This window comes from Amblyraja radiata, chromosome 22, assembly GCF_010909765.2.
Source record: "Amblyraja radiata isolate CabotCenter1 chromosome 22, sAmbRad1.1.pri, whole genome shotgun sequence".
Taxonomy (NCBI): Eukaryota; Metazoa; Chordata; class Chondrichthyes; order Rajiformes; family Rajidae; genus Amblyraja; species Amblyraja radiata.
This window is the reverse complement of record NC_045977.1, coordinates 32,287,106-32,312,295: the sequence shown is the minus strand read 5'-3', so window position 1 is coordinate 32,312,295 and position 25,190 is coordinate 32,287,106. Positions and strand designations below refer to the sequence as shown.

At 40.7% G+C, this 25,190-nt stretch overlaps 1 protein-coding gene across 2 annotated transcripts; it reads left to right on the top strand.

Moving 5' to 3' along the window:
* The first annotated feature begins 663 nt into the window (after positions 1–663).
* drg2 (developmentally regulated GTP binding protein 2) lies at positions 664–20,153 on the top strand. 2 transcript variants are annotated; one of them, XM_033040948.1, is made up of 13 exons: positions 664–825; positions 4,204–4,364; positions 6,218–6,307; positions 8,757–8,817; positions 10,610–10,700; positions 11,229–11,301; positions 11,440–11,530; positions 11,868–11,965; positions 12,950–13,026; positions 16,835–16,923; positions 17,008–17,066; positions 17,408–17,461; positions 18,644–20,153. In XM_033040948.1, exons 1-13 carry the CDS (start codon positions 762–764, stop codon positions 18,728–18,730), a joined length of 1,095 nt encoding a protein of 364 aa, XP_032896839.1. In that variant the 5' UTR covers positions 664–761; the 3' UTR covers positions 18,731–20,153. The 2 variants fall into 2 exon arrangements, with proteins under 2 accessions (XP_032896839.1, XP_032896840.1); XM_033040949.1 differs by lacking the exon at positions 664–825 and adding an exon at positions 3,645–3,730.
* The last annotated feature ends 5,037 nt before the right edge of the window (positions 20,154–25,190 follow it).

Below are 25,190 nucleotides of genomic sequence, written 5' to 3'. Positions count from 1 at the left end.
TTACCTGTATATCTACAGGACACTTCTTCCTGCCTGCAGGCTGCCAATGAGGTATTTACACCACCAACAGTACTAGTCCATTGGAAATGATAGATTATCCAAACCCTATATAACTGAATTCAGCCAATTTGAAGTCTGAAGAAGGGTTTCGGCCCGAAACGTCGCCTATTTCCTTCGCTCCATAGATGCTGCTGCACCTGCTGAGTTTCTCCAGCATTTTTGTGTACCTTCAGCCAATTCATTGCAGAGATACAAATATACAATGCTAGAACTATCCTGCATTCTTGCTCTCAGTTATTTTAAATGGCATTTATGGGAAATATTTGGAAACCATTTGTCTTTGCTTTTTAACTCATGTTCCCCCCATGATCTATGCCACAAATACAACTATTTCTCCATGTTTCGAGAAAAAATAAACTTTTTTATCTATTCCATAAAAATGTCAATACAAAATAAAATAAAGAGAAACAATTAAAGGGGCAGCGAAATTTGACAAGAAACATTTAAGTAAAGAAAATATAATGTAAACATAAAGGTGCCAAGGAGATTGAATAATGTGAAATGGATGAAAGGATAAGAATAATTCGACAATGCAGTAGCAGAAGAAGCAGATGAGGAACGGAACTAAAGACGACACCGAGGGGAAGCCGGACTCTTATTCCTCTGGTGCAATTCCGCTGGATTCCGGATCCGGTGTGGGAACTTTCCAGAATTTGCGACAACTTTTTTGCGAATTTTCTCCTGAATTCAAAGGCGAAACCATGGGGATCCTGGAGAAAATCTCCGAGATCGAGAAAGAAATCGCACGGACCCAGAAAAACAAAGGTTGGAGCCTGGGAAATAACCTAAAGCTTATCCTCGTTCATTGATTCCCTCGATTCATGCCAATGGTGCCCATTGATTCCTCTCTCCCCCCCCCGTGCCCTGCACGATTCCTGCCCAATGTGTCTATCTTGCCCCCCACCCCGTGCCTCTGCACCATGTCCCCATTGAAGCCCCTGTTCCCAACACAATGCGCACGTTGCATCCTCTGTATCCTCAGTAATGTGTCACACTTTGCCCATTGAACCTCACCCTGTACCTGCACAATTTCCCCATTGAAACCCCGTGCTCTGCACCATGTCCCCATTGAACTCCCTGTGCCCTACATAATTTGCCCATTGAACCCTGGGCATTGTTCTTGAGCCCAGAACAATGTGCACTTTAAATCCTCTGTACCTAGCCCCATGTGCCCATTGAATCCCACTGTATCTTGCTCCATGTGCACATTGAACCCCCCCCCCCTCCCCCTATAATCTGCACAATTTCCCCCTTGAACCTCACCCTGTACCCTGCACAATGTGCCCATTGAACCCCCGTGCCCTGCACCATGTGCCCATCAATCCCCTCTCCCCCCTCACAATGCCAATTGAACCCCCCACCCCATGATGGTCACAAAGTGCCCATTGACCTCTTCCCCATGCTTGTCCGCTCCCCATGCCATTAGAATATGCAGCTGAACAATGTGCCCACCGATCCCAGTCCCTGTCATGTTGACCCCCTCTCCTATGCCGTAGAAAAGGTGCCCATTGACCCTGTGTTCTATAGAAAGTGCCATTGACCATTGATAAACCACCCACTATGGGACGCACATTTACTTTGTCCTCTTCCCATATTGATTTACCTAACCCTTTCAGTGGATTGTCTTCATTAACCCAAGTTGTACACCACACATTGTGTCCACTAACTCACCCTGCACCCCTCCACCCCATGCTTTTAGATGGTGTATATTAAAGTATTGTGTAAATTGAGCTCATTAATATCTGCTAGATTTAACTAATTTTGTTTATTTAATATCCTCCCTGCACCCTCTAGATTGTTCAGTAACCTTGCATGCTATTTCTTGTACATTGACAATATCTGCCATGCACTTTCTATAAATATCATTCTCTTACCCTTGTCCCCACAGATCGTTTTAATTACCTCTACATTATACCAAACGTTCTTTATTAATCTTCAGACCCGAAACGTCACCCATTCCTTCTCTCCAGAGATGTGCTGCCTGTCCCGCTGAGTTACTCCAGCATTTTGTGTCTACCTTCGATTTAAACAAACATCTACAGTTCTTTCCGACACATTCTTTACTAATATTCCCTGTAGATGGTTATTCCATCCTGTGTTTATTAGAACCGCTCTGCATCTTTTATATCGCACAGCAAAATTCTCTATGCAAGTTGTACGTTCAATACCCCACCACACTATTCACGATCTGTTTTCATCCTATATACTCATTAGCACTCATAAGCCCAGATGCTGTGTTCTGTAACCCATCATCCCACAAATAGTTTTTGTTCATTGTCCTTCCTCCTCTGGCACCACGTTCAGTAACCCACCACCATATCCTACAGTTTATATTCCTCCCCCACTGCATCCATTAAATTGTATTCAGTTAACTTTCACCTCATAGATTATTCATAAATTTACCTGTTCCACACCTCCTTGAGATCAATAGCCTGTCCCCTGTGATGGAGACAGAGAGATCAATAAAGGAGAGAGTGTCCAATAAAGGGGAGATAGTCCAATAGAATTTGAGGGCAGGGTGGAAGTTAGTGTCAAAGTTAATTAAATGAACAATTTCTGTACAGGTGCAGATGGCACCCCCGATGCAGTCAGAGATGTAGCAGAGAAAGAGTTGGGGGGTGGTGCCAGTGTACATTTGGAACAAGAACTGTTTGATGTAACTAACAAAAAGGCAGGCATAGCAGGGGGCCATGTGAATGCCCATGACTATATCTTTAACTTGCGGTCAAGTGAGAGGAGTCAAAAGAGAATTTGATGAGGGTGAGATCAAGATGTACCAGGCAGAGGAGAGTGTTAATAGAGGGAAATTGATTGGTTCTCTGTTCAAGGCAGCACCGGAGAGTCTTGAGACCTTCCTAGTGGGGGATGGAGGTGTAAAACGATTGGACGTCCATGGTAAACATAGAAACATAGAAAATAGGTGCAGGAATAGGCCATTCGGCCCTTCGAGCCAGCACTACCATTCAATATGATCATGGCTGAACATCCTAAATCAGTATTTAAGAAGGAACTGCAGATGCTAGAAAATCGGGTACACAAAAAAGCTGGAGAAACTCAGCGGGTGCAGCAGCATCTATGGAGCGAAGGAAAAAGGCAACGTTTCGGGCCGAAACCCTTCTTCAGACTGAAGAACGTTGCCTTTTTCCTTCGCTCCATAGATGCTGCTGCACCCGCTGAGTTTCTCCAGCTTTTTTGTGTACATCTTAAATCAGTACCCCATTCTTGCTTTCTCCCCATAATCCCTTGATTCTGTTAGCCCTAGGGGCTATATCTAACTCTCTCTTGAAAACATCCAGTGAATTGGCTCTCTGGGTGAAAAAGTTTTTCCTCATCTCTGTCCTAAATGGCCTTCCCCGTAATTCTTAAACTATGACCCCTGGTCTGGACTCCCCCAACACGGGAACATTTTAACTGCTTCTAGCCTGTCCAATCCCTTAAGAATTTTATATGTTTCAATAAGATACCCTCTCATCCTTCGAAATTCCATGAATATAAGCCCAGTCGATCCATTCTTTCCATGTCAGTCTCGCCATCCCGGGAATTAACCTGGTGAACTAATGCTGCACTCTATAGCAGGAATGTCCTTGAAACATTCAAGTGCTGTGGCCGCACACACCAGCCGACTTCGCCAGTGTAGCTGGAGTCTTGGGTGGACCTTACAGGTTCACAGGTAATGATGCAGTGTCTACATATATATACTATGACAAATACAAGAACATAGATGTATCTATTTAATGGAAACCACATATTACTGTGTATCCAGCATTATTATCATGCCTAGTCCTTGATTTCTACCGAGATGATCATATAATCTATGGTTTTCTTAATTGTAAACGTGCTGGATCTGGAGGGAGTTTTTTCAGCTGCATAATGTTGGGGTGATGGATAGCATTTACAGGTTCACCACTGGGAGTGGTAGTTAGAACAATTTGAGTGGAAGCTCTAAGTGTATTATACATGAAACATGCCCTTAAGTGATTTGTTCTCCATTGCAAGTAATGTGTTAGGCTGTATTTTATGGTTTTATGCCTTTTATGGCCAATGTCCCCAATAATCTCAGAGAATGATTGATCAGTATGATGAATAAGCCAGAAAAAGACAGCACATTGGGAGACCAACTTTTGTGTGATTGTTATTTTACAGCCACTGAGTATCATTTAGGCTTGTTAAAAGCAAAACTTGCGAAGTACAGAGCACAATTGTTGGAACCCCCAAAATCTGCTGGATCCAAAGGAGAAGGCTTTGATGTGATGAAATCAGGAGATGCCCGGGTAGCATTGATTGGATTCCCTTCTGTGGGTAAGGTAAGAACAGATCCTTTTCTTTCAACACTTTCAACAGTTCTTTACCTTTTAACACCTTTTCACACAGAGAGTTGTGAGTCTGTGGAATTCTCTGCCTCAGAGGGCGGTGGAGTCCGGTTCTCTGGATACTTTCAAGAGAGAGCTAGATAGTGCTCTTAAAGATAGCGGAGTCAGGGGATATGGGGAGAAGGCAGGAACGGGGTACTGATTGGGGATGAAAAGCCATGATCACATTGAATGGCGGTGCTGGCTCGAAGGGCCGAATGGCCTACTCATGCACCTATTGTCTATTGTCTATTTCTCTTTAATGACAATGCTATTTCTGTGGACTAACATAGTAATGCAGAATTGGTGGGACAATAGATAATCGATATTAGTAATACAGAATTGGTGAGAAAATAGAATAATGTTTTTGAGCATTAGCATTCATTGAATGGTTTACAAATTTAAGATGTTAACTGAACTACCACTCATGTAATAATGGTGCAAATGGTTAATGGTTCAGTTAACATCTTAAATGTGCAAACCATTCGATGAATGCTCATACCCAAAATCTTTGAACAGAAGCATTTTCACTTTAACTCTCCTTTTAAATTGCTCTGCCACTCAGATGTAGATTTATTTTCACGATTACAATTTCACCTGCCTCCAGAATATCAGAACATAAAGGCTTGGCTATAATTCTTGGTCACATAAAATGGTGTACACATATCTCAAATTGTTGTAATAGACAATGTTCGTTTTTTGTGGGTCAGAAGTTGTGATTCTCATGCCAGGTTTTTAATTATCAGAGCATCAAAAGTGCTAAATTAAATTCTTTCCAGCCCTTACTTATAGTTCAGAAGGCATCACTAATGGGATTTAAAATATTTTCAAAATAGCTCCTTATGTATGAGCCTTAAAATATTTGACAGAGTAATAAGATGCAATAGAAATTGAGGTTAGCTGATAAACAGGAGGATCCAAGGTTCCTTTTGCTTGTTTGGGAAAATCAACTCAAGACCCTTGAGATACTTGAGTGTAAGAAAGAAAAACGACATTTTTAATTCATAAGAATTCTATGTTGTTCTGAAAAATAACCTCTCCAATTTCAGGTAGTCCTTGCTTTCTCCCTCCTTCCCCTCCCCTTCCCATCTCTCCCACACGCCTACTGTCTCAGCCTCTTTCTTTCTTTTTCCTGCCCCCCCCCCGACATCAGTCTGAAGAAGGGTCTCGACCTGAAACGTTGCCTATTCCTTCGCTCCATAGATGCTGCCTCACCCGCTGAGTTTCTCCAGCATTTTTGTCTACCTTCGGTTTTTCCAGCATCTGCAGTTCTTTCTTAAACACTAAGGTGTTTTTTTAGTCAGTTTCTCATTTGTACCTCATTTTGGACTTAGGTTTGAGAATTTTGGACGCAGCCCATACCATCACACAAACCAACCTCCCTTCTATTGACTCCATTTACACCTATGGCTGCCTTGGCAAGGCCACCAGCATAATCAAGGACGAGTCGCACCCCGGCCACTCCCTCTTCTCCCCTCTCCCATCAGGCAAGAGGTATAGAAATGTGTAAACGCACACCTCCAGATTCAGGGATAGGTTCTTTCCAGCTATTATCAGGCAATTGAACCATCCTACCAATAACTAGAGAGCAGTCCTGAGCTACTATCTGCCTCAGTGGAGACCCTCGGACTATCTTTAATTGAACTTTACCTTACACTGGACGTTATTCCCATTATCATGTATCTGCACATTGAATGGCTCGATTGTAGTCATGTATTTTCTTTTTGTTGACTGGTTAGCACGCAATAAAAGCTTTTCATGACAATAAATTAAACTAAACTAAGTTGTGCCTCATGTTTGTCTTTCAGTCTACGTTTTTGAGTTTGATGACTTCCACTGCAAGTGAAGCAGCTTCATATGAATTTACGACCCTTACCTGTATTCCAGGTGTCATAGAGGTAAGGCATTTTTTGCTTTAATAAACAAAAAGCATTGCAGATGCAGGGAATATGACTAATGTGCAAAATTGCAGGATTGACATGAGAGCTTAGGAAGCATCTGTTGAAAGAAAACCATTAACATTTCAGTTCATTTGATCTTTCATCAAGATGTTTTCTCCAGAGAGACTAGCTGACATGTTGAGTAGTTCCAGAGGTCAACTCGTGTTGTTATTTTAGAACTCTTTATCTGTGGTGAATTATTCTGATGTAAGATTAATCAACGATATATCATCATGTATGTGTTGTGATTAGGATGCATAGTTGACTGAATGTGTTGCTGTCACTTGACTTTATATATCCTTGACTCAAGAATGCATACCACACAATGCAATTGATTTCCAACCAATTGAGGGTACTTTTAAGGTTCAAACCTCATTTGTCCATAGAGCTCATCTGCTGTGATTAAATCACGCTTCCTTTTTAAAATGACCAAACTGCCATTATCGGCTCATAATATTCCCCTTCAGCTATTGAGTAGTTATTTATCCCTTCTCTCGCTGTTTCCCCACTCTGCTGTTATTTTTTTTTAAACTGACACGTAATTTTTGCACCTAATTGTCGATCTTTGAAATGAAAAGTAGTTCTTTCCATTTTTCACCAACCTTTCCCCTCTATATCTTTTGAACAGAGTGTTTATAGCTCCATGATTTATTTAGAAGACTAAAAATTGTATCTGAAGCAGGGCTCTCACTTAACTTTTTTTCACTGTTTCCAGCCGGGCAACCTAGGCAGCTTTTTAGGTTGTCAAATGACAGATTAGGTGGTCATTTAAGACGGCTTGCATGAAGCGTGCGATAATGTGCTCGGACGAAGTGCGTAGTTACCAGTCGGAATTATGCTCAATGAAGCATTCACATATTATTTCTGCTTCAAATAAAGTCACAAACTAAACATATTCACCAATCAAGACATGATATATACCACAATGACATGCAGCAAAATTATAATACAGCATCTCAACTCTTTTAACACATTGCAATGAATGCAATTTCTATTATTTCTTTCCACTTCCAAACAAAAATGTGGTTGGATTATTCAGCGTATGATCAACCTCGGTGAGACCAAGCGCAGGCTTAGCGATCACTTTGCACAACACCTCCACTCAGTTCGCAATAACCAACCTGATTTCCCGGTGACTCAGCACTTCAACTCCCCCTCCCCCTCCCATTCCGAATCCGACCTTTCTGTCCTGGGCCTCCTCCATGGCCAGAGTGAGGACCAACGCAAATTGGAGGAACAGCACCTCATATTTCGCTTGGGTAGTACACCCCAGCGGTATGAACATTGGCTTCACCAATTTCAGGTAGTCCTTGCTTTCTTGACGTGACGGATAGTGACAGAGAGAGATAGAGAGGGGGGCCCACTCAGAGTTGAACGATAGGTGTCCCGGGTGCTTGCCAAGCCGGGCAAAATGGCACGGCTTTCAGGTTGGCCGGCGGGACTTTAGGTCACCATTAGCACCCGGGCAACCGTTAATTTTGAGCCTGGCTGGAGGCAAATTGGCTGTGTTTGAAGAAGGTGCACAATGGGGTAGTCACATTGTCCATTAATTATCCAATGCTTTCACTTTCAAGCTGGAATCACTCGCACCAATTAGAGGCCCTGCCTGATTTTCTCGTCCTTCTGTCTTTTCTAGTCTAGACGTGTTGCTGTTCTTGCTGAGATTAGGTAATGCAGTGCACGCAAGAGTTTGATTCTGGGTTATTTCTAGTTGATAAAGAATACACTCGTATTTAACAAAGACAGACACAAAATGCTGGAGTAACTCAGCAAGAAAGGCAACATCTCTGGAGAGAAGGAATGGGTGATGTTTCGGGTTGAGACCCTTCTTCAGACCCGAAGAAAGGTCTCGACCCGAAACGTCACCCATTCTCTCCAGAGATGCTGCCTGTTCCGCTGAGTTACTCCAGCATTTTGTGTCTATCTTCGGTGTATAACCAGCATCTGCAGTTCCTTCCTAATACTTGTATTTAATTTGTGCTCTTCAATAGCATTAGAACATCTCAAAGCCTACATAATCAGTGATTCCCTTTATATGGAAGAGCTACATTTCTATACTCTGTCTCACAAACAGTTAGATAAATCACAAGGTAAAATAAAGACATGTAAATTAAAAAATGTCAATTGACAGGAGAGAAAAAAAAAATTAGGAAATTAAGTCGTCACTAATGTGTACATATCTAACAAGCAGTCATGGAACATGATTGGGATCTGGAGCCGGATCTCTTGGTTGCTCCTTGGCTGCTGCCACTACTGGTTTGTGATTCCAAAATCCCAAAAGACATTTTAAATACTGCAAAAATGCTTTGTACCTAGTAACCGCACAGTTAAACTATTGGAAGCAGATTTTTAGTTGCTTAAAAAGCTGGGATAAAATAACTGAACATGTTTTCCTTTTGAAATCCAGTATAAAGGTGCTAACATTCAGCTTCTGGATCTGCCTGGTATCATTGAAGGAGCGTCACAAGGTTTGTACATGTCATTGTTGAATTGAAATATTTGTTATCACTCATTCAGAAAATTGTGACTGTTGGACTGCTGTAATAAAACCATTGTTCAATGTTCTATTCACAACTTTGCACTGTATTTTGGTATTGGAGGAAAGAGTTGAACTGTGTAACAAGGAACTGCAGATGCTGGTTTAAACCGAAGATAGACACAAAAAGCTGGAGTAACTCGGCGGGACAGGCAGCATCTCTGGAGAGAAGGAATGGTTGACGTTTCAGGTCGAGACCCTTCTTCAGACTGATAGATTCCTTTCAATATATACTGCTGAAATCAGGTTGTCCAGAACTCGCTGTGCAACTAGCCAGGGTGGCCCAGTACAGTTATGACCCTGACATCCATCTGACAATGGGGATAATTGTCTAGATATGTACTATTCACAGAAAAAGGGACAAATCCAGCCCAGCTTATACAGCCTAGTCATTCTACTGTAAACCGTCAGCAAGCAGGTGGAAGGTGCTCTCGACGTTGCCATCCAGCAACACCTTCACACCAGTAACTTGCTCATCAGTTAGGTTTTTGCTCTGACCACTTGGCTTCATGCCTTCTCAGACTGAACTCCAGAAGTTAGGTGAAGGTGAATGCTATTAATATCAAGGCAGCATTTTATTGAGTGTGGCTTCATGAAGCCCTGGTAAAACTGGTCACCAGGCATTAAGTGGAAAATACTGCAGTCTGAAGTCTGAAGGAGGGTCCTGACCCGAAACATTAATTGTCTATTCCTTCCCAGAGGAAGCCTGACCTGCTAAATTCCTCCAGCACTCAGTATTTTGCTCAGGTACTCTGGTAGTTAGAACCAAACCTTGCATCAAGGAAGATTACATGGTTGTGGCAATTAATTATTTCAGCCCCAGACATTGTTACAGGAGTTCCTCAGGGCATTGTCCTGGGCTCAATCTTCCTCAGCTGCTTTGCCAGATTCCCAGGGATCTCGTGTAGGAAAGAACTGCAGATGCTGGTTTAAATCGAAGGTAGAACATTGACCTCTAACTTCAAGTAGCCCTTGCTTTACCTCTCTCTCCAATTCTCCTACCAGTTTTACTGTCTCCAACTATATTTTATCTCTGTACCGCCCACTCCCCTGGCATGAGTCTGAAGAAGGGTCTCGACCCGAAACGTCACCCATTCCTTCTCTTCAGAGATGCTGCCTGTCCTGTTACTCAAGCTTTTTGTGTCTACCCCAGGGATCTCAATCCCTTTCAAAAATGTTTCTATCTCCAATAAATACTTCAAGGCAATCAGCATCCAATAAGAGAGACGAACCACCTGCCCTTGATATTCAGTGGTACGTGGTTACATTCCCTCCATCTCCATCAAAACTCATCTGCGATCTAGATGGAGATGTGATGCAACAACTCACAAAACCTGACAAAACAGCATATTTGATTGATAGTCCGTTAACCACCCGAAACATCCATACCCTCCACTCTCTGAATAGTAGTTATGGATTATACTATCCACAAAACACACTGTAGTTACTCACCTAGGCCAGCAGCATTTCTTAAGTCCATAGTGGTCAACACCAAGAAAGATAAGGACACGCACGGACATGCAACCTACAGGCGCTCCTTCAGGTTGTCATTAGCTCTGCTTCGTTGCTCGGTCTAAATGCTGGAACTTCAGTCACTCATTCAAAGACACCCACATTTGTCTACAAATAAAATAATTCATGAAATTCGTAATTCACTTTTTCTCAGCAGTTTATATGTGGAATTTTATCTGAATTTTGCTAAAATGTTTTTTTAATGTTTGCAGGTAAAGGGCGTGGACGCCAGGTGATTGCAGTAGCTCGGACATCAGATGTTGTAATAATGATGCTGGATGCAACAAAGGGTGATGTCCAAAGGTGTGTAGCATGGAAGCATTAAAGATATTATCAGTTCTTCCAAAATTAAAATAAACATTGGAAATAATAGTATGTTGTTTGAAAAGATAGATTAATGGTTAAGATATTCATTCCAGTGAAGTATCTTAATTGTCATTTTAATTGAGTTTGGATATTTGGTTTTTGGGATCTTTATTTAACCTTCATGGTGTAATACAACACTAAATGTTTCCTCTGGCAGTGACTGGTTTAACATTATAAATTTTAACATCTCTATGACATACCCTTTGTTTTTTTTTTACATTAACTGAATAGAACTCCGTTCTTAAAATGCATGCGCTATATGTGCTATAGTTATATGAAATCTGTATTGAATTTGATAATTGAGTTGAACAGAAATTATAACTGTTGGAGGCTGTTTCCTCGCAATATTAACTACATTTCAAGATATACTTGGTGAGGTGGGGGGGGGGGGGAGAGGGGAGGCTTAAATTGTGAAAGTTGTGAGTAAAAATAATAATCTTAAACTGCTTCCTATTTTTATGTCAGGGATTTACTGGAGAAGGAGTTGGAGTCTGTAGGAATTCGATTAAACAAGCCCAAACCCAACATTTATTTCAAGGTGAGGCATGCGGATTTGGTCAAGAGCAGAGCAGTTGCCATAGCCGGTCAAATTGTATTGTGCACTTCAACGGTTTTAATTATTTGCAGTAATGTTATATGTCTAAGCTTTTACAATTAGGCTGTATTTGTTTTTCAGCCCAAGAAAGGTGGTGGAATCTCATTCAACTCGACAGTTATGTTGACTCAATGTTCTGAAAAGTTAGTACAGCTCATCTTGCACGAATACAGTATCCTTTGTATTATTGGAAACATTTGTAAACATTGGGTAAGCAAGCAAAGAATTTCACTGTGCCTAGTCACATGTGACAATAAAGTATTCCATTACAACGTTCTGTTTGTTCTTTGGAAATTCCAGATTTCCTTCGCTGTCCCTCCCCCCAAATATTGTGAATAGGTGTTTTGCAAGGACTCTCCATTTGTTCCAACTGGTGTGGGACTCCAATTTGCACATTAGTAGGCTTCAGTCAAATATTTGCAGGGTCATTGACTCATTGTACTTATTGGCTTCAACTGTTTCATCGAAAATGACGAGGTTTATTTGGTCCTTAATATTTTCCATCCCAGAAATCTTCAATGCAGAAGTTCTTTTCAGGGAAGATGCAACTCCTGATGAATTTATAGATGTAATAGTTGGAAACAGAGTTCACATGCCATGTCTTTATGTAAGTTAAACTCCAGCACTCTTTATATGGCAGTATTTAAGCAGAATGTTCTTTTATATATATTTAACCACTGGACAAAGAAGGTGATGTGAAAATTAAAAAAACGTGATTAAAGAATGACAATGTTCCAATGCATCCGGTGTACAATATGTGCCTTTGCATACCTGTAAAATATGAGAATGGATGAAATACAGTAAAGAACATAAGATGTAATTAAAATGAACTGCAGATTCTGGTTTATACCACATAGACACAAAATGGTGGAGTAACTCAGTGGCTTAGGTAGCATCTCTGAAGAAAAGGTACAGGTGATGTTTTGGGTCAGATCCCTTCTTCAGACTTTGATTTAAAGTTTCAGACTTAAAGGTTTTCAGTCTGAATCAAGGCCCCGACTCGATACAGCACCTATCCATTTTCTCCTGACCCGCTGAGTTACTCAGGCATTTTGTGACTATAGAACATAAGAAATAGGAGATAGACACAAAAGCAGCTGGAGTAACTCAGGCAGCATCTCTGGAGAGAAGGAGCAGATGACGTTTCGGGTCGAGACCCTTCTTCAGACTGTAGACTGCTTCTTCACTGCATTGACTTTGCTTGCCTTCTTGCTGCTGCTGTCATGAAAGGAACAGCATAACTTACTTTGGGAAAAAGGTTACAGTAGTTTTGAGGGGCTGTTGTTAGATGCTCAGTTTAGCTATATATCTTTATTCAAAATATTTTTTAACGAATAGTTTATCTAAAACCCAAAACCCAATCAGTGCTCGCCCTGTTGTGTCATAGAATCTCTGCACATAGACAAACTAATCCAAAATATATCATAAATAAGATTTCTCTACGGTCACACGAAATAATCTGTTTTCTGTTAAAAAGACAAAGAATTCACTTGAGATAATGTAATTATTTACCTGTAATTTTAAAATATATTTCCATGTTTTTGATAATAATGTTCAGAACGTTACTTTTTTTTCATGGCTTGTTAAACAGGTATACAATAAAGTTGATCAGATCCCCTTGGAGGAGGTAGACCGTTTGGCCAGGCAATCACACAGTGTTGTCATTAGGTAAGCCTTATCTGCACTATTAAATGTTTATCTGCCTTCATTTCAACTGGGTAGTGTGCTGATTACAGAAATAAAACATGTTTACTAACCTGCTGACTGGACTGCAGTACTGAGTATGAGAATGAAAATGGAAGTGCTGGGAATACAGAGTTGAGAGACCATGTGCCGACTTTCATTGATGGGTCAGCGGTGGAGAGAGTTGCAGCTTCAAATTCCTAGCCATTAACATTTTAGATGTAGATAGTAACCTGATGAGTTGCATCATGGTTTGGTACAGCGATTCCAATGCACAGGAACGCAAGATGCTGTAGAGAGTGTTATATCTCAGATCCACTGTGGGCACAGCCCTCCCAACCATTGAAACATCTACACGAGGAAGGTTACATTCACCATCAGGGATCCCTACCGCCTGGGCCGCGTCCTCTACTCACTGTTATCATCGGACAAGAGGTACAGAGGCCTAAAGTCGCACACTACCAGGTTCAGGAACTGTTCATTTCCTGCAGCTATTGGGTTTCTGAACCAACCTGCTCAACCCTTATCCAACCACAGCAACGGAACACTACACACCTCTTGCACTGCCGTGGACTTGTATTCTAATTGTGTTTTGCACTAATGTCTTGTTTTTGCATTGTCTTTTCACTCTCTTGCGGAATTTATGTATCAATGTTTATGTATGTTGTCTGCGTCTACGTGCCTAAGATGCTACTGCAAGCAAGATTTACATCGTACCTGTATCTCACCACGCCTAGGACAATAAACTCAACTTGACTTGAGCTCAGGCAGCATCTGTGGAAATGCTCCCATTTTCAACTGATATATTGACCTGAATATTTCCAGCATTCTCTACGTTTATAATAAGACACACACCCAGGTCACATCAACCTGCAGTGGGCCTGCCTCGACTGAGGGTGGCTTGTGATAAAAGGCCGAAACACCCAGTGACGTTGAGGTACACAACTGAAGATGTGTCTGATTGTTAGCAAATTCACCTAGTGGTCATACCCAAGAATGTCAATTGTAGTGAATACTAGGGATTGTAACATCCAGTCCTACTAATCAATTCAAGAATTGTGTCAAAGCTACGCACCCAGCTTCTGTTTAATTAACTTTAATTTGCAGTGCATCTCTAAATTACCCCAAAGAAATAAATTAAGTGAAATTCCTGTTCAACATCATGGAGTGTACATGTGCTAAATGTGACTGTTGTAGAAAGAACTCTCATGAATGCATCTGAGCAGAATTGTAGGTTTTCCTGAATGGTTTAAACATGGCAGTGTTTGGTTGAAACCCAAAGCAGTATCCGTGATGTAAGTATTTCGCAGATACATGTGACTTGTGAATTGGAAAACATCAGGACAGTAGATTTACCACAAAATTTCACATTCCCTTATTTTTTTAAATTATGTAGCCATTTTGAACAGGAAGGATGAGGGATACAATTGCTGCTTTTCTCTCTTCCACTGCTCATTGTGCACTTGATCAGCGTGATTGAGAAATATTTGGATATGTAGAAAAAAGACACAAAGTGCCGGAGTAACTCAGTGGGTCAGGCAGCAACCCTGGAGTGCATGGGTGGGTAACGTTTCGGATCGGGACCCCATGCCTTTTACTGGTTAGGTCTCACTGAGTCATGCACACTGTACCTTGCAAATAAGTATTGGGTCAAATTGTTTAAACTGCTGGCAGTTAGCTGTTCCCATGCAGGTAAGTCCTGGACATTTTAGAAGTTTTATGAGTTGCTAGTAGACAAATGCTGTGGCATCTCGCACTCAGCTTCCTGTGATAGACTTCAGTTTTGGTGTGATTTTGCTGGGAATCTGATCCCAAGCCAAGGCAGGATGTGGTTATAGATCAGAGACCCCAAAAATCTCAATGGGGATTGTTGGCTTAGAAAATTATGCATTTCTAAATTATTTTATTTCAATGTTATTCTTGGTTTGTAAATATATTAATTGTTCAATATTTATTTAGATCATTTACGTTACTTTGGTAATTTTTAGTTTTTGTCCTTTATCGAAGACATGAAAAAAAATTTATATTATTAATAAAAAACATACCTTGGCTATCTTGACAGAACAGCAGCCGCCTTTGTCTTCTATGAAAGGTTGTCAGGGCAGTCAAGGGGTAGGAACTGAGATCCCAATAAAATTGAACTTACTCTGCTGAGTTATTCTAGCAATTTGTGTCTTTTTTCTATAAACCAGCATCAGCAGTTCCATGTGTCTATCATTGAGGTATCATCGTCCGATGTTTGGACATGGAGGACCAGTGAGACTGTAGTGTGGGGGGATGGATCAAAGGCAGAAATGCCAGGTGGGTCTTCGGAAAGATTATTAGTTTAAGCGAAAAATTAATCAGAATGATAAAGGAGGTGAAATTATAGGTACAAGTTGGTCACACCAGGCTTGTATTCCAGTGAATACAGAAATCGTGAATATCAATGAGGTATTGTAAGGTTATAAATATAGTTGACAGAGTGGAAAAAATATGATTGTACAGAGAAGGTTCACCAGACTGATTCCTGGAATGTCAGGACTTTCATATGAAGAAAGACTGGATAGACTCGGCTTGTACTCGCTAGAATTTAGAAGATTGAGGGGGGATCGTATAGAAATGTACAAAATTCTTAAGGGGTTGGACAGGCTAGATGCAGGAAGATTGTTCCCGATGTTGGGGAAGTCCAGGACAAGGGGTCACAGTTTAAGGATAAAGGGGAAATCCTTTAGGACCGAGATGAGAAAAACATTTTTCACCCAGAGAGTGGTGAATCTCTGGAACTCTCTGCCACAGAAGGTAGTTGAGGCCAGTTCATTGGCTATATTTAAGAGGGAGTTAGATGTGGCCCTTGTGGCTAAAGGGAGCAGGGGGTATGGAGAGAAGGCAGGTACAGGATACTGAGTTGGATGTTCAGCCATGATCATATTGAATGGTGGTGCAGGCTCGAAGGGCCGAATGGCCTACTCCTGCACCTATTTTCTATGTTTCTATGATTGGGGTATTCTAAGGTTATAAAAGTAGTTGATTGATGAATTACTTCCTCGGATGAGGAATCCAAAACCGATAGAGATGAATTGTTTGGCAGATCATGCAGGGATTTATATTCATTTCATCACCGCCTTCCCTTCAAATTAATCTGGAAATCAGTTAAAAGCATCCACACTGAGATTGAGAGATTTTTATCTGGTAAGAATATTAAAGATCAGGGAACCAATGGAGATGAAGTTAAGGTAGGGATTAGTCGTGATGTCATTAATTGGTGTAACAAGCTTAAGGATACTAAACGGTCTCCCATTTCTCTGTTCTCAAACAGATCTTTGGGAAACATTTTATAGCCTCTGATTAAATAGCAATTCAGACATATTTGACTGTTCCCAATTATATTTTATCTCTGTTTGCTTTGTTGTCAACTTCTCCTCGCTAACAATGATCTATTCTACATTCTCCTTGACCGTCATCTCTTTTGGTGTCTTGTTTTAGCACCTTAACCCTCCTTATTTCTGTGTCTCGCTCTCCCCCTGACTCTCAGTTTGAAAAAGGGTCTCGACCCGAAACATCACCCATTCCTTCTATCCAGAGATGCTGCCTGTCCCGCTGAGTTACACCAGCATTTTGTGTCCATCTTTGGGACATTGTTTTGCTTCATCTCTCCATGTGAAGCCATCAGGTTACGCCACTTTACTATTTATTTCAGCACTTTGGCCTTTGCAGATGAGAAATAAAGTCTAATCAGGAAGTCCTATCTAGTTTTTTTTAATTCTTGTGTTTGCCTGGGTGTTTATAATTATATCTAATTTGTCTTTTCTAGCTGTGAGTTGAAGCTTAATTTGGATTATCTACTTGAAATGTTATGGGAATACCTCGCATTAATCTGCATCTACACAAAGAAGAGAGGAGGTAGAAGAATATTCAGTACTGATTCATTTCTTGTGATTTAAATATGTGTGCGTATATTTATAATGCAGAGTTTTATTTTGACAGAAAGACCAGATTTTTTCGGTGCTATTATTATGAGAAGATCGGCCTCAGTTGAACATGTGGTAAGAACAAGCTGCTTCTTTCTGCTTCCAGGGAGTTTACATTTCAAAAATATCTCACAATTTCTGAAATACTAGCATATAAACTTACTTGGTGAACGGAATACCATTCGATTTCATATCTGGGAAGCAAAAATTGAGACTTTAGTAAAATAAGCTTTATTAATAATGATAATTTCAGTTTTTCTTTTTATCCACTAGTTGTAGAGCAGAGGTTTAATGTTTTGGTTTGTAACTTGCATGGTTTTTAACTTGGGAAGGTACAAAAAGAAATGGACACAAAGCAATCTGTGTGGTAAGCATAACAATATGTGCGATACTAAATCCTCGTTTCCCAACTGCAGTGCCATCGAATTCACAGAACCTTATCAAACCAGTTCAAGTACGCTCTAGTCTGGGTACGTATATTGGCATTTTACTTTGCATTGATAATTAAGAATTGCTTAGATCTGAAATAGTTCACCATAAGGCAGCAGATTCACAGATTACAATTACGCCATCCAGTTCCTGCCACGACTTTATTCTCCCAGTTTCTCCATCTTTGCTGGATCTATCCTGACGACAACTTCCAACCCAGTGTCTGTGAAATCTCTTTCTTTTTTTAACTGAGTATTCCACCTAGTTAGTAAGTTTGACTCTTAAGTTAGTAAGTTTGACTTAATTATTCCTTCCTCTTTTTATGCCGCCTGATTGCTTTTATTTTTAATTGGCCCAGTGTCAGAAGCAAGTTGTAATGGTTAATGGTTGCTTTGTAACAGAAGGCTGTTTCCATAGAAACATAGAAAATAGGTTCAGAAGGAGGCCATTCGGCCCTTCGAGCCAGCACCGCCATTCATTGTGATCATGGCTGATGATCCCTTCCAGAAGGGCTCCGAAGGATTCAATACTCAATACTTTATTTTTACGTCTTAGAATGACTTGAGAGTGACAAAGAAGTTTGTAGATGAAACAAAAAATAGGCATATACACTAATTGAGCTTCAGACTGTGGGAAGACAATGATCTGCACAGAAATGTGTTAATGGAATTTAATTCAGAGAATTGTTAGGCAATGCTTTTAGGGAGTTGCAGCAGGGGAATAAAAACAAAGTGATGATATTGAGAGATGTAGAGAAACAGAGCCTTGAAAAGATTATTTAATATAATAGGACAAGTCAATACAGTGCTTAGAAAATAATACAAGATGCTTTCCATTATTTGCTGAGGCTTGTAATATAAGAGCAGTGCCATTATTTTAGAACTGTGTATAGTGCTAGTTAAAGCTCTTGTGCAAGGGTGTAAGGAAGGGTGTAAGGAAGATTTACAACGGTATTTTCAGGATATAAAATTCTAATTATAAAGAAAGATTGAATGGCCTTGAGTTGTTTTCGTTGAAACAAAGGAGAACCCCATTACTGAAAATGATTAGGATGAATACATGAAGAACTTTGATCTTCACTGCTCTGGGTCAAGGGCTGAAAGGTGGGACCACTCTAGTTTTTTAATTGACCTGTAGGCAATAAGCCAAAATAGTCTTCCGTGACTCACAGACTTTATACATTCTCTATAAATCAATGATTCCCGTTTTGTCTTTGATTCCAGGGTACAAGTACGAAGTACAGTCCTCAAAGAGTGGGACTGACTCACATAATGGAGCATGAGGACGTCATCCAAATCGTCAAGAAATAAATAATGACAAACGTTTCCCAAGTAACTACAGTGTATCACCTGCCCTCATCTTCGCTGGCACAACAGGCAATGTGAAAATGGACTGTTCTGAAATTATGATGAAAGAAATTACTGCATTGAGATGGCTTGCTATGACAGGGCCTTAATTACAAATTCATATATTATTCTGGTATCTTACAGTATACTGAATGTTAAAATGGGCCAATTATTTAGGCCATTATTGCGTTTTGTGGCTCCTGCTTAAACAATTGCACATCTTAATTTGCAGTACATTTTAGAACCAAAATGATTCCCTACAAAGAACTGTAGGCCAGTCATTTGCGTATTCATTTGATGAACATACATTCTTTGCTCATTCTCAGTACACAAATTTGATTCTTCATGAAACTCAAAAGATGTTGAATGTAGGATTTGCTATCATTATAGTTATTCAAAATAATATATGTCTGAATTGAGATGAAATCTCATTGAAATGGCAAGAATGGATTGAGTGCTTTAATCACTTTATATAAAAATTATAAAGTAAAGTCTAAATGATGAAACTGCTAATACACAGAAAAACATTTGTTCCACGGGCTCCTTTTTATTTTGTTTTGTTGTCCTCTCCAATCCTGCAGTAGCTTCTTCAAAAAAAGTTACAATTTTCTTCTTGACCCTGTCAGTCGAACACCTAGATGCTTCATCCATTCTTCATGCATGAGTGTTACTAGGATATTAGAACCTGGAGGATTCCACTGCTGGATTCTAATGTATCCACCCAAAACATCAAAATATGCTTTCACCTTCCAGGAAGTTACTGAATGGCATTGGAGAAAAGGCTTGTCCATTGCTGCCCAGTCTCTCTCCCCAATCATATTGTATCCAGAAATTGAATCTGCATGACTCGTGCTACTCAGACCTTCAATGAAGCTTTATAGTAATTTTGAGTAAATGCAACCCCTCTTTGGATTTGGGCCGACTCGCACAAGGACGATTTTTGGGACAAGAATTTGCTGCCTAAGATGTAATCCCGAGAGTTGATTTGAACTTTTTGTGAGCTCTTTATTTTGAATATCTACTTTGGATGTTTTGGGCCATTAGTTAATTTATGAAAATTTGTTTTGAATAAGAATGGTAAATTGATTCTGAAAGACAAAATTTCTATACCACTTCCCAACGTTATACTTAAATTGTGGTGCATGTGGGTGAGGTAGTGGATGAGCTACTCAGGTGCATTTTTGTCAGGGCATTAATTTATTGGAATGCGATGGTGTACCATGGTGATACCCATGTCTTCAATGGATCTTACTCGTGGCTTTTAAGCTCAAGTGTGGATTTACTGTACACGTGTGAAAAGTCAAGAAACAGCCTTTTGAAATTGCGGCTTATGCATGATACCATTCATTTGATGGATGGAAATCAAATTAAACCTGAAATAAGCAGAGAGCCTTGCTCATGGATTGTGTACCTCCCTCCACGTTGCTTTGCAGCTGCATGGCATCAATATAAACAGCCAGGAAATATGATGAAGCATGTAATTATTGTCTTCTGGGAGGTGGGGTTTGGCAGTGAGAACTGACTTGTAGAAATATCTTCAGGAAGAAAAGTTAGTTCTTTGCAAGCAAAACCACCAGATGCTATGAATCTGAAATTTTGAAAATGCATGAGCTGTATGGATGCAACAGTCAATTGATGTGGTGGACCAAGGAGCCATTTTCTGTGCTCTATGGCTGATATCTGTAGAAGGGTTTCAGAAGGTAGATACAAAATGCAGGAGTAACTCAGCGGGTTAGGCGGCGTCTCTGGAGAGAAAGAATGGACGACTTTTCGGGTCAAGACCCTTCTTCAGACTGATATCGGGAGGGGGCGGGACAAAGATAGAATGTAGTCGGAGACAGTAAGACTAGTGGGAGAACTGGGAAGGGGATGGAGAGAGAGAAAGCAAGGGCTATCTGAAATTAGAGAAGTCAATATTCATACCTCTGGGGTATAAACTACCCAAGCGAAATATGAGGCGCTGTTCCTCCAAGTTGCGCTGGGCCGCACTCTGACAGTGGAGGAGGCGCAGGACAGAAAGGTCAGATTGGGAATGGGAGGGGGAGTTGAAGTGCTGAGCAACCGGGAGATCAGATGAAGACTGTCTGAGCGGAGGTGTTCAGCGAAACGATCGCCGAGCCTGCGCTTGGTCTCGCAGATGTAGAGAAGTTGACACCTGGAACAGTGTTACAGAAGGGTTACAAATTCAGGTCAGTGATATTGAAGAGTCACCAATCTGAAACATCTGAAATAGTAATTATATTTTTCTCTTACTAAAGATGCTGCCTGAGTATTTCCAACATTTCCAGTTCATATTTTAAATCATATATTTACAACACTTTTTTAATCTTGATACTGCTCCTCAGTCAATGCAGTGCTTTTGATATTTAGTTACACTTGTGTTAAATGGATAAATAGATAATTATTTCAATGAAGTTAGTTGAGAAGTAATTATAGGTTAGAACACCATGTTTGTTTTTTATAGTTTAATTTGTGACCACTGGAGAGAGCAAACAACTGGTGCCAGGTCTCAACTGAAACAATTCCAACAATACAATGGATTCTCAGCACTGTGTGCCAGCCAAGATTAAATCCTCAGTATTTTAAATGGCCCTTGGACTGCTCCCTCTGATTAAGAATACATTCACTGAGTCAAAATTAATACTTCAACTACCTTTAGTGATTACTGAAGTTTCAGTCCTGATTTATATTCAACATTGAGAAGCGGAGACATTGAGTTAGAATTAATGTTCATTTTAATTGCATTTTGTCATATTATTTGCACTCTTAATATTCTTCAGAAGTTTGTTGGATTTGGAAAATTGTTTTAATCAATGGTTCATCACTACGCTTTGTAGTCAAGGGAGTTGTTAAGTAATTCGTATGTCATACTTTGCTTGCCTCCCCACAATTTGTTAAGCGGCATGACAAGACTTGCCAGACATTTAATCCTGTCAAGATTATTTAACCGTGCTCAAATCCCAGAAATGATGGGCCCTGGCCTCTGCCCTGATGATTTCAAAGAAGCTCAATATTTGATAAAGTCAATGTTTTACTGCCCATTGACCAGTTCCATGGATCAACTTATTTAGCCATAGATTGGAGATACAGTGGCTTGCAAAAGTTTTCATACCCCTTGAACTTTTCCACATTTTGTCACGTTACAACCACAAACGTAAATGTATTTTATTGGGATTTTATGTGATAGACCAACACAAAGTGGTGCATAATTGTGAAGTGGAAGGAAAATGATACATGGTTTTCAAATTTTTTTACAAATAAAAAACTGAAAAGTGTGGCGTGCAAAAGTATTCAGCCCCCCTGAGTCAATACTTTGTAGAACCATCTTTCGCTGCAATTACAGCTGCAAGTCTTTTGGGGTATGTCTCTACCAGCTTTGCACATCTAGAGACTGAAATTTTTGCCCATACTTCTTTGCAAAATAGCTCAAGCTCAGTCAGATTGAATGGAGAGCGTCTGTGAACAGCAATTTTCAAGTCTTGCCAGAGATTCTCAATTGGATTTAGGTCTGGACTTTGACTGGGCCATTCTAACACATGAATATGCTTTGATCTAAACCATTCCATTGTAGCTCTGGCTGTATCTTTAGGGTCGTTGTCCTGCTGGAAGGTGAACCTCCGCCCCAGTCTCAAGTCTTTTGCAGAATCTAACAGGTTTTCTTCCAAGATTGCCCTGTATTTGGCTCCATCCATCTTCCCATCAACTCTGACCAGCTTCCCTGTCCCTGCTGAAGAAAAGCATCCCCACAACATGATGCTGCCACCACCATGTTTCACAGTGGGGATGGTGTGTTCAGGGTGATGTGCAGTGTTAGTTTTCCGCCACACATAGCGTTTTGCATTTAGGCCAAAAACTTCAATTTTGGTCTCATCTGACCAGAGCACCTTCCTCCACATGTTTACTGTGTACCCCACATGGCTTGTGGCTAACTGCAAACGGGACTTCTTATAGCTTTTTTTCAACAATGGCTTTCTTCTTGCCACTCTTCCATAAAGGCCCGATTTGTGGAGTGCACGACTAATAGTTGTCCTGTGGATAGATTCTCCCATCTGAGCTGTGGATCTGCAGCTCCTCCAGAATTACCATGGGCCTCTTGGCTGCTTCTCTGATCAATGCTCTTCTTGCCCGGCCTGTCAGTTTAGGTGGACGGCCATGTCTTGGTAGGTTTGCAGTTGCGCCATACTCTTTCCATTTTCGGATGATGGATTGAACAGTGCTCCGTGAGATGTTCAAAGCTTGGGATATTTTTTTATAACCTAACCCTGTTTTAAACTTCTCCACAACTTTATCCCTGACCTGTCTGGTATGTTCCTTGGGCTTCATGATGCTGTTTGTTCACTAATGTTCTCTAACAAACCTCTGAGTCCTTCACAGAACAGCTGTATTTATACTGAGATTAGATTACACACAAGTGGACTCTATTTACTAATTAGGTGACTTCTGAAGGCAATTGGTTGCACTGGATTTTATTTAGGGGTATCAGAGTAAAGGGGGCTGAATACTTTTGCACGCCACACTTTTCAGTTTTTTATTTGTAAAAAAATTTGAAAACCATGTATCATTTTCCTTCCACTTCACAATTATGCGCCACTTTGTGTTGGTCTATCACATAAAATCCCAATAAAATGCATTTACGTTTGTGGTTGTAACGTGACAAAATGTGGAAAAGTTCAAGGGGTATGAATACTTTTGCAAGCCACTGTATGTAGGGCTGCACAGGGTACAGAGGTATAGTTGCTGCCTACCGTGTCAGAGACCCAGGTTCGATCCCGACTATGGGTGCTGTCTGTATGGAGTTTGTAAGTTTGCCCAGTGACCACGTGGGTTTTCTCCGGATGCTCTGGTTTCCTCGCACCTTCGAAAGACGTGCCAGTTTGTAGGTTAATTGGCTTCTATAAATTTTCCCCAGTGTGTAAGATAGTGCTCGAGTACGAATGATCGCTGGTCAGCACAGACTCGGTGGGCGTAGGGCGTTAGTTTCCATGCTGTATCTCTAAACTAAACTAAATGTAAAATAATATAATGTGAAGTCACACAGGTAGATTTCCTTTTTATTTCTAATCTACGTGCACAATGATTGTAGTAGTTCAGTTTGAAAGCATTGGATGAAGATTAGTACTATTATTTCATCCCTTGCCCCCAGATTCAATTCTAGTTGATGTCATGTTGACTCTTGCTTCCCGTTCACAAATCAGTACATTCTCCCACTATTCATAAATATGTTTAGTGAACCTGAACACATTCCAGTTATGAGTCAACAGTGCAAGATGCAAAGTAGAGAATTTAAATATGTCACACTCACTGATGAGGCTCCCCTCCGCATCAGGGTGATCAAGCTTCTGCATTGGGGGGATCTCAGCTCCCTGTGCCGGGTGATTGGACTCCCGAGTCGGGACTGGTCGAACTTCCTGCGGCTTGGAGGTTCCCTTCATCAGTTTCTACCCGAATCGGCAAGCTCCTTGATGTTAAAATCCGCAGGCCGTGGTTGGAGCGTCGATCCCAGGCAAGAGATCACAGGCTCCGATGGTAGGTCCACGGCCCCACAGTGGAAGAGAAGTTCTGCACTGAGCTGGCTTCACTGGCAATGCAAATTCCTTCTATCCAGAAGAAATTCTAAAGAAAAAATTCTGAAGAAGGGTTTCGGCCCGAAACATTGCCTATTTCCTTCGCTCCATGTGCAATGTTTCGGGCCGAAACCCTTCAGAATTTTTTCCTTAGAATTTCTTCTTTAGAATTAAGTAAAGCTATGTCATCCCACCTTCTTCTCAATTTTCCTTGCTACAGTGTTTCACTTCAACTTTAACAAGCTTCCTACTGAAGTGGGACAATAACATCCTTTATCACCCTCAATGCAGAACCAATCTCTTATCAATTTGCAGTGCATAGACACAGCTTGTACATCAAGGTTCTGAAGTCCAGGTCCGAGTTATTGTTGGCTCTTTCCGGCACGTCCATGAGAGGATGGACCATATGCTCAATGTGCAGAAAACGTAGGCCCTCTACCAAATTAATCTCACTGCAAAATACCACGACCCGTTAATCAAATCCCATAACAAGACACAGGAAAATATGGAGCCTATGTCTCAGCAAAGGCAGATAATAATAATAGTAAAATTCACAATAAAAATAAAATTGTGCCAGCTCAGCCTTCTCTAACTGAGGAAAAGAATATTCGAAGATAAGATCTCATGCCCGGCACCAAAGTCATCGTACACTGAACAGGATCAATCTCCAACTTTCTACCGACTTCGACACAAGAATGACACACACCGGTTATCTTCAAGCACTGGAAAGGTTCTACCATCTTCATAAATGCAGGATAAGTGAGCCAATGTTGAGCTTTGGCACAGGAAGAGATTTCCATGAAGTTAGTAAAAATGCTTCAAGGACATCTTCAAATTCTCCGTGAAATATGTAACATCTT

Bases quoted from the DNA above. Each gene is read 5' to 3' on its own strand.
- drg2 (XM_033040948.1), top strand. From the start codon at position 762: ATGGGGATCCTGGAGAAAATCTCCGAGATCGAGAAAGAAATCGCACGG. The intron at 6,308-8,756 runs GTAAGGCATTTT...TTTGAAATCCAG, and splicing joins GTATTCCAGGTGTCATAGAG to TATAAAGGTGCTAACATTCA. The intron at 11,531-11,867 runs GTATCCTTTGTA...TTTCCATCCCAG, and splicing joins GCTCATCTTGCACGAATACA to AAATCTTCAATGCAGAAGTT.